This window comes from Aptenodytes forsteri, unplaced genomic scaffold (assembly GCF_000699145.1).
Source record: "Aptenodytes forsteri isolate BGI_AS27 unplaced genomic scaffold, ASM69914v1 Scaffold15, whole genome shotgun sequence".
NCBI lineage: Eukaryota > Metazoa > Chordata > Aves > Sphenisciformes > Spheniscidae > Aptenodytes > Aptenodytes forsteri.
In genome coordinates, this window is record NW_008795129.1 from 5,567,168 (window position 1) to 5,577,662 (window position 10,495).

At 40.5% G+C, this 10,495-nt stretch overlaps 1 protein-coding gene across 1 annotated transcript; it reads left to right on the forward strand.

Annotated features, from left to right (window-relative positions):
- The first annotated feature begins 1,480 nt into the window (after nucleotides 1-1,480).
- LOC103897634 (neuropeptide Y receptor type 4) lies at nucleotides 1,481-2,614 on the forward strand. Its single transcript, XM_009277728.1, has one exon. The coding sequence runs from the start codon at nucleotides 1,481-1,483 to the stop codon at nucleotides 2,612-2,614; it is 1,134 nt and encodes a 377-aa protein (XP_009276003.1).
- Nucleotides 2,615-10,495: the final 7,881 nt, after the last annotated feature.

The following is a 10,495-nucleotide window of genomic DNA, read 5'->3' on the forward strand; positions in this document are numbered from 1 at the left end:
TCCCTGCCCACAGCAGGGGGGTTGGACTAGATGACCTTTAGAGGTCCCTTCCAACCCAAACTATTCTATGATTCTGTGATTTATGTATTCATATCTTGACCACTTGTTTTTTCTGAAGCTCAGAAGTTTTTCACAACCCCACAAACATGTTTGAGTGGCATTTTATTGTTGAGGAAAGGGTCATGCAATGGGTAAATAGTGTCATTCCCCAAGTATTTATTTACTTTTCACTTCACAAGCATGTACAACATGTAACTGCCTCTGGCCTGAGGAGAACTCCCAGCAGAGTCAGATTTTTTTTCTTTGATTCCTGAACATAGAGGACTTGGACTCTAGAGCCAGGATTATAAAGCAGGCTTTGATATGGCAGATCATGACAGGCTCCCAGGAGCCATCTGGTAGAGTCCAGGCAGTCCTATGGGTGAGATATCCAAAAGTGTGCAGCCCCAATTAACTCCGTGGGTTCAGCTCCCTGAGACCCCATTGAAAATCCCAGCTCAGGGCTTACAGCAGTGGCTAAGAAGCAAACCCATCTGCCTGTGCAGAAACACTATCCAGGAGATAGCACATACTATTACAACACTTCAATTCTCTTGGTTAAAAAAAAGCAAAATTATGCCGAGGGAGAATCAATAAGAAGCTTCTCATAAGGAATTAAGAAAGGTTGTCAAAATCACTCACTCAAAGCCAAAATCAGGAGGCTGGACTATATTTCTGATAAACCCTGTGATGACCACATTGGCCACCCAGAGGGAGACATCAATGCCTCATGGGCACTGGAGTTCGTCCAGAATGGGGAAGCAGGGAATTTGGACTGCAGTTCCCATGACCTATCACAGCTGTCTAGAAGCTGAAAAATGTTGAAATGATTTTGAATTATTTTAGACTTTTTAAAAATTGTCCGATGTTATCCCTCCTGGGGATATGAGCCTGAATTTTTGCATGGTGATTGTCTCAAGCAAACATGGGTTCTGGCTGCAATCACAAATGCATTTCACAGATTAACTCCATAAGATATTTTAGTGTTGGCTTTATGCACCTAATATGCCTTACTTTTTACATTGATGTTTAGCTCAGCTGAAGGTAAATGCAACCCCACAATGTGTCTTCTGCTCAGTTTTGGATCAGAACCTTCTAAATCCAAATTACACACAGTTGAACAGTCATCATTCAATAGAGTTGCACAGACTTCCATAGCACAGTTTAGCAAAGGGTTCCATTTTGACCTAATAAACTATATAAAAGAGACCTGCAGAATATACACAGAATCCCTGGCATTTGCTTCCCTGTCTCACTGCCCCCCCATCCTTTTGACTAATTTCTTGTAGCATAACTAAGCAATCTTTTTTCCTTTCCTTTGCAGATACACCCAGATCTTCCACAGCCAAACAGAACAGATAAAACCTTTTTTAGGCTGGCTCCAGAAGACCCAGATTCTGTTTGACTATCACCTTTTTGGATAAATACTTTGGGGTTCAGGATGAATAAGACAAGGGCTGTTAATGATGGTTTTCCCTTCCTGAACAGTAAGAACTGGAGCTCAAACCGAAGCTTCCCCACGCACATTTCTAATCAGTGCAAGAACATCACTGACCTTACCGTCTTTCTGGCCACCTCTTACAGCTTGGAGACTGTCCTAGGCATTGTGGGAAACATCTGTCTGATTGCTGTCATCGCCAGGCAGAAGGAAAAGGCCAACGTCACCAACATCCTAATTTCCAACTTAATAATTTCAGACTTGTTTATGTGTCTTGTCTGTCTGCCTTTCACCGTTGTTTACACCATGATGGACTACTGGATATTTGGGGAAGTCATGTGCAAAATGACCTCTTTCACTCAGTGCACATCTGTGACAGTGTCAATTCTTTCCCTTGTCCTTATTGCTTTGGAAAGACACCAGCTCATCATAAACCCGACTGGCTGGAGGCCAAGTATCTCCCAGGCCTATCTAGGAATTGGAGTAATTTGGACTTTAGCATGTCTCATGTCCCTGCCCTTTTTGACCACGTCCATCTTGTCTAACGATTTGTATGAGCAGCTCTCACACATCATGAATTTTTCCACTGACAAGGTCATATGCATCGACTCATGGCCTTCTGAGCAGCAGAGACTTATCTACACTACCACTTTACTGCTCTTGCAATATTGCATCCCGCTGTTCTTCATTATACTTTGCTACCTGCGTATCTACTTACGTCTACAGAAGAGAAAGGACATGTTTGAGAAGAGTGAATACAGCAACCGAGCAGTTCAGCTGAGAAGGATAAATATTTTGTTAGCATCCATGGTTGCTGCTTTTGCTGTTTGCTGGCTACCACTGCATGTTTTCAACACCATTGTGGACTGGAATTACAAAATCATTTCACCTTGCCACCACAATCTGATCTTCTCATTGTGCCACCTGGTAGCTATGGCTTCCACCTGTGTCAACCCTGTTATCTATGGTTTCCTAAATAGCAACTTCAAAAAAGAAGTGAAGTCACTGATTCTGAGCTGCCAGCATAATTCAGTAACTGCATCAGTGGAAGAATACGATCAATTGCCTTTATCCACCATGCAGACTGAAATCTCTAAGGGCTCACTGATGTTGAACTGCAGACATAATTCTATCTAGCTAGTAGAAAACATTTCAGAGGGGTGCACTGACACCACACACCAATTATTACCTGTAGGTATAAAAAACAACTGGTGATGCCATAGCTGGGATGTGAACAGGAACCCATTACTGCCTGATTTTTGGAAGAACAGGCAAAGGAAGGTTGTAAGTGTATACAGTAGCTCCTACGGTACACAAGGTGTTCATGTCATTGAGATGGTACAGACATTGAGGAGACTGGGCTGATGTATACGCAGCTGCCCTGACAGATCAGTAACTAAACCGTGGCTGCGCATAGACTGACACGGGGTTCATCAGCTAAGCTCACATCTCTACCATGGCTGTGTTAGAAGCCCAGACTTCCAGTTTCAGCACTGCAGGCTGCCAAAAGTTGCATTAGAGAAGACTCTCTGTTTTTCAGTAAGATTTTTATGCATGGCTGACACACCAGTGGAAGAGACATGTAAATACATAAATTTTTGTGCTTCACCAACTCTCACAGCCCATCAGGTAACAGTAAGCTTTCAGCAGATCTAGTTCGCATCAAACAACTGGATGTTTGTATGAAACTCCTCTCTCTGTCATATAGGCTTGTGAATAGCCATTGCCTCTGCAAGGAGGGACACAGAATGACCCTGGTATGTAAAGATGACAGTTACTTATTGAGGGATGGTGGCAAATGAAAATGTTACTCAGTGGATTAAACTCTTAACACATTGAGATGATGCTGAGCACTATTTTTAAACAAATGAAAACCAGTTGTAAATCTACATGGAAACGAGTCTGGTTGACTTTGCAATTCCTGCTGCTGTCAGTCACAAAGCTCTGCAATGCTAATTCTGCATGCCATGATGGTACACGGCGGCTGGATTACTGGAGTTATTCCAGGTCTTGGTAGCAAGATGTCACTTCTGCTTCAGCAGCTCCTTGGTACTTAAATTGTAAAGTATCTCATTCAGAAGGTCAGAATGGGCATGAAAACATGTTTGTAGAAACTCTGTCTTTTCAGAGTCGGTACGCTCCCAAAGAAATAAGCATACGCATGGAGGCTTTCAGTTTCCCGTTAAAATAAAACCAAATGTCAGATACCAGTCCCACTTGCTGGCATCAGCAACAGAGATGGAGCTGAAATTCCAACTAATCAGCAGAAGGTCAATGAAAATACACAAGTAGAATCCAGGTCAGGTTGAAGCCAAGCTACATGTAAATAGGTAGTATTGTCAATTGCTCTACGAAAGTGAGGGTCGTGCTTTTTCACATCTGTGGTATTTTTAGTCTTTGTCCACAAAACGTACAAACCATAAACTCATTTTAACCTCTGGAGCCAGAGACATTGCTCAGTGACTACTGAGAAACCAAGAAGTAGGTATGCCCAAGAAGCCCATACTAAGGAACAGATTAAAAAAAAAAAGGCAGCAAGTGTAAAAAGGAGACCAACCAGGTCAGTGCTAAAGAAATATGGAAGCATATTCTGTCCTGAGTTGTTAAACTAACCTTAGCAGAAGACTGGTCTAGGTGACCACCTGAGGTAATTTCCAACCTGAATTATGCTATGATAAGCAGTTGTTACTCTTTGTAGTCAATGGGTTTGCACTGAGTTGAAGCTACCCAATGAATAGTTATGCAGGCAGCTAGGGATCCCTTAGCTGGAAGCTCTCTGGTTAGACAAATTGATAAATAGGTGAGGAAAAAATTATTCCCATGCTGTGGTCTGACAAGCAATATGGATGTTGGACACAGTATCTGAAGACAAGAGCAAAACCGTATGCTGTAAGGTAACAAGAGCTATCAACAAGTATGAGATCATATCCTCAGCTGGCAGAAATGGGAGTTAAACTCTGGCCGTGAGCTGGGTGCATAGAAATGAGTGGCAAAGCTTCAAGTTTGGACTTGAATTCTTGTGTGCAGAGTCTTAAGGCAGAAGCCGTTTTGATGCAGCCACCCTTCTAATTCTGGGCAGAACCTGTATATCTCAGTAAAAGAGTTCACGTGCAGTTACCTTTTGTATCTTCCTCAAGTATCTGGCAAGACATTTTTGCTTCTTTCAAATGGACTTCTGCTTTCTTTTTTTCTTTGTTACTGGCCACAGTGTGATGCAAAGTTGTTTCTCTTGATTCATTTGTATGCAATGTCATTTCTGGACTGGACATTGAGTCTATTAGAAACACAGAACAAGAGGACTCTCATTTTATCTTATATGCAGCTTGAAATTGGCTACTGTAGCTGAAACCAGAGCTGATACAACCATGTGATGCTGAGTAGTACAAAATACAGTAACTCCTCCTCATCAACTTGATTTATACCAAAACTGTGTTGTATTATTTGAGGGCTTAAATACTGCTTAAACTTTGTAGTGTTTTTGTATTTAGGATCAATTTCATCCAATTAGCCTGGAGTAATTCTGCCTGTTTCCTGCACTTGTTATAATTGCAACATTTAATTAACTAAGATATGTGTCAAGCTATCGTAAGAATACTCTGCTAAACACGAACATGGATTATCTGATTTATGATCTTAAGTATACAACTTTCCAAGCACCAGTGTCTTAAATGGAAACACAATTACCTTTAGAATTTGTACTTCCATGAACGCGTCTTTGTCACTAGTTCTAAGTGAAAACTTTTTGATAGAGCACTTACAGTATGTCAGAGACCTGCCACTAGAGCTATGCATCTGCATTGTGCATCAGGTCCCAGTCCTTCCTGCAAAGGGCATGAATATCAGCGGGGTCTGACTCTTTGTTTAACTGTAATTCATGTGGCCATTTGTATCCATGATCACAAGCAAATGTGTAAAGCAAGCAGATCCAACTTTACAGTAACCCAGACAGACACAGACGGATGTATCTTCCTCCAGTGATTAAGGGAAGTGTCAAGTTTGGAGTCAAGTACTGTTTGTTGCTAACAGACTTTGGACTGAATAAACTAAAGGATTTAAACACTAAAAGCCACCAAACCGCACCCATACATCTAACTGCAAAAATGCAGATCCTCAAAACTCCCAACCAGCTGCTGCCTATCCATCTACTTACATACTATCCTGAGTTACATGTTTTTCAACTTCTAAAATTCCCTAGGTAACTAAATAAACTTTAGAGTAAACATAGAAAAAAAAATATATCTAAGTTCCAAAGGACTAAACATCTACGCCATGTGTAAACGCTGTCTTTATTTACACACTAGGCATCCTGCTGGCACAAATAGCCATAACAGGAAAGGTGCTTTTGTCACCACTTTGTCATTCTGTGTGGACATCAAGGCTTATGCAGCTGTGCACAAATGCAGTAGAGGATATTATACTGCTAGTTTTTAAAAACTGCTCTAGCAACTGTTCCCTTTGAAGGCAAAGGCACAAGGCTGGATGCAATTATGCCTGCACGGTTGAAAGAGCCATTTTATTTGTCGCTTTGAGGCTTCAATGCAACCAAGGGGGGCTATGTCTCTTTGGGCCCAGCAGAGGGTAACAGGACAGAAATACATCTTATCCATTTGTAAATAAAAATTAAGGTTCATATCTAAGAAGGACCAAGCATTTTTGTGTTCATTGTATACAGCGATGCTTTTGAGTATGCTCTTTACAAAGTTCTGCTACTGAGTTACAAAGGCAACGTTGGGGAAATACGCAGGAATTGTGCAAATCGTGAGTTCATACAATTCTAAGACCTTACCCTGGTTTTGGGGTTTTTTTTTAAGGCTTTTTATAATCCTGCTTCTTGTGACATGTTGTGAGAAGATAGTAAGGTTTTCAGTGCAAGAAAACAACTTATTGCTGTGATATAAGTGGCACGCTATGGGGAGTCTAACAATAACAAATAAAATAATATTGCCTGTATTACTTCACCTCTCTGTACCTGCTTCTGTAAAATGGTACAATACTATTCACAGTATAAAGTACATAAGATTTAGTTCTCAACTAGTGTTTATCAGGAGAAAACAAGTTATACTGTATGATAAGAGCCATTGATATATGAAGGATTAATAGCTTGATGCATTATTCCTAAGGACAGACAATGGTGCAGCACAGCCAACCAAGGAAGAGAGGACAGGGTAAGTATCAAAAATTCAACGTGGGACATCGGAATATTCCGATGCCAGGACTCAGCTCATCTTCACAGACTTCCCAGATTGCACAGGAAACTGGGTCCTACGTGGTATACTGTCCTGAACCCTGACCAGAACCCCAACCAGAACGTAACTGAGACTACTGAGATGAAAACCGATGTGGGACATTTATCAAAATTTTCTTGAACCTCAGAAATGTTTTGACTGGGTTAAAAGAATTGGTAAATTTCTCTGATCTGGGTTACCTGCCTCAACAGAAAGTAAACCAAGGTACTAGAGACGACCATAGGTTGTGCTATAACCAGGTTATATTTATTACATTTACACACACAAGGAAAGAGGGCAACAGCAGTACCTGCTACCTGCCTGGCATGTTGTTGTATGGCATAAATGTGATGTAATCATCATCAGCGGTTGGTAATGATGTTGTGACAGCAGTCAGGGTATGCACTGTAGATTTGCTATTTCCAAATGCAGTGCACACACACATACGAAGCGTGACAGTCTAACAGAGCTTATTGTAAAATTAAGACATCACATCTTAAGGACCTCTTAAGGGATTCTTTTACTTTGACCTGTGTGCCTTCTCACAAGGTCACCTGATGTTTCATTACAGGCCATTCTCTTCAAATTTCTAATTCATTAAATACTGGCCTGATTTTCAGGCCAGTATTGATTTCAGTGGAAATTGTTGCTGCTTAGCGCCATGGGTAATCTGGGTTTATATTTTGTGAGCATCAACATCCACATAGCTTTTATGACTTTCCCTCACTTTCTCAGTTTGCTTTACAAAGGCTCTTCTTTGAACTCAGGAAGTCATAAGTAGAATAAGCCTGAGATTTAGACTTTTGTATAATGCCTTTTCCAGTCAGACAATGCTCATTAGGCCTCAGTCAGAATTGTCTTGTTGTCCTTCCAATAAATGCTTTGTAAAAATGAAGCCCAGTAGCAGCACAGAGATTATATGATGGAAATCTGGGATGAAATCGAATTCCAGAGATTTTTTTTAGAACTTAAATTGATAAGACCCTACCACCCATTTATTAAAAATGCTCAGTTAAATAGTGCTACCATATTCATCCCGTATGATAGAAAATACTTTGTTCAATAGGAACTGTAATACAGATTACCACCCATAATACTACAAAAAAATGTAGTCATGGTACACGGAATATAGCACTGCAAATTTTTTCTACCTGTTGGCTAAATATGATGGGTTATGTTAGACACAGTGACATAATAATAATAAATAATAATAAGTATTTTTTGTAGAATATCACAAATGCAAATGCATCATCAGGATGCAATCTTTGGCAGTAGCAAGATAGGTTTTGTCAATCAAAAGCTATGATGACATCCAGAACATGAAACTTCCACTTTAACTCTTAAAAAGGGGTCCTTAAAGTCCCAGGTAAAAATTTCTGTCCTTTGAATATAACAACTTTAGCTCATAAATTACTGTGTCCCTTATCCAGACTATAGGAATACAAAGACTTCCTGTCAGCAGCTAGTGGGCAAATACTACTTCATCATTCATAAATATTTGTCTTGATTCCATTTTATTACAGGGTGACTGCATGTAGAATGCACTTATCCCGTGCTACACCTGTGGTAAGGTAATGAGTATTGATTCATCTACTTGATAGGCTGACTTAATGACTACAAGTAATTACATGTATCAAGTATTTCCTTCATTTCAAGAAAGGTTGTAGAAAAGTTCCTGGTGTCCTAAAGACCAGTGTAACCACTTTCTGAAACACGCTACATTCACAGCAGCAAAACAGCTGAATAATACTGGAAAATTCTGGTCTCCTCAGCAAGGATGTTAAACTCACAGGAATTAATACGGTCAGGCAGAGAGTTTTGTTTAAAGTAATGGTAAATACACAGGCTGCTTAAGGAGCATAATGTGCACATATCCCCTGGGCCTGTGTTTTGGGAAGGCTCACAGGATTCAAAGACAACAGAAGCTGGGTGGCACCTTGGTTAAGAGTTTTAAAGCTGATGAAATCATCTAGCGACACCAGTTCCATTTAAAATTCAGTATGTACCTAACTCCATCCATCAGAAATACAGCTACACTGTCGAAAATTCGAAATTAGTAACTTCCATCAGAAATACAGCTACACTGTCGAAATTGTACTGTCCTTTCATAATAACCCACATTTCCACAAGCCACCACAGAAGTCTCACATGGCACACGACACAATGCACACAGGCACGCACAAGCTCTCACCAAGCAAGCTAATCTTCACTAGCAGACCAAAAGGTCTGCTATTAAACCTACAAACTGCTAATACAGTTCCTCTCCCTCAGAAATAGTCTATGAAACATGGCTCTCAATAAGATGAATATATTCCCTATGCATTGCAAGGGAAAGCGTCATGGCAGTGTAGTTGCATTCTGTGTCTGGTTGAGTTGCTGACAGACAGCTGGGCAGAGAAGGCCTAAATAAGGAGTATCTCAGTATTTGGGGGAAGGAAGCAGGGAATTATTCGGCTGAAACAAAAGGAAGTGTTCTACCTGTACTCAGAGCAACAGGCAATATATTTGCAAACAAAACCCTGATCCAGCACGTGCTCAATACTTTGCACTGCAAAATGAATATATGACATTCCAGATTTGCAAAGGTTAAGCTTTAAGTGAGGACAATATGAGGCTTTATGCTTCAAAACATTTCACTGATCAGTTTTCCACAAACCACAACCAGTTAGAACAACAATATGCAAAGCATTCCAGGATTATAAAAAAAAAAAAAAAAAAATCATATATAAGCTGAATCATAAGCCCATGTAACTTCTCAGGATCTGGGCCATGGAACAAGTGTACACTACACATTTTAAAAATCATTAAGAAAATTCACTTTTTTATTTTGACAGTTTCCAAGCAACAACTTACAAGGACGAAAAACGGTCCCTCATTCTGCAAACAGGTTGAATGCAGTAAAAAATTCGTTTATTTGAAATTATGTCAGGAATAGAAGTAGCTTGGTTTTAGACTTCCTACTATGCAGTACTTCCTAGGTTAACACATTAGAAAGAACATAAAGAAACAGTACAGCAATGATAAACACTGCAAAGCACACATGAATGCACTATTGTGACTGGACTGTAAGTAAATGGAATGATTTGGTGCAGTACAGAACAGCTAATAGCTTCTCTTAGGGAGAATAAGAAGGAATGTGCCTTTATTTCAGCCAGCTTAACTCAGTATCACTTTTTACAAATAGAATTCACACAAAAGAGGTAGTAGCAGGCATCTGTGTGTACAGAGAGACTATTTGAGCGTAAGAAACAGATTTAAGACACTAACCTTAATCCTCTTGTATCTAGGAGATTACGTAAAGTCTTTATTAGTTTTTTTAGACCTGGAAACAAATCAATTGATGCTGTTGCTATGATTCAGCCATCAGCTGGACTGGCTGCATTCATTTTTGTCTCCATAATCTGTTATAGTTAGGGAATGAAAATAACCACTGTGATGCTTATTTTAAGCATGCTTGTCAGTGGCAATCTCCCATTTTATAGCAAGAGCAAATGATATTTAATATTTCCTTAAAATTTTCCTGAGCCTGTCAGCTGTACCAGAGGGCAGCAGAGACACCACCTGTGTGCGGTGTGACCAGGTGGATGATCTGCTCGGCCTGGTGGCAGAGCTGAAGGAGGAGGTGGAAAGGTTGAGGAGTATCCGGGAGTGTGAGAGGGAGACAGATTGGTGGAGCCGCACCCTGCCATCCCTGAGGCAAAGGCAGCAGATGGAGGCTCCGCGAGAAGCAGAGGATCCCCTGCCTTCTTGCCACCAGGTAGAAAGAGGGGACCTAAGCGACGGGGGGGAATGG

What these genes read in the sequence shown, in the direction of transcription:
- LOC103897634 (XM_009277728.1), top strand. Translation starts at nt 1,481, where the DNA reads ATGAATAAGACAAGGGCTGTTAATGATGGTTTTCCCTTCCTGAACAGT.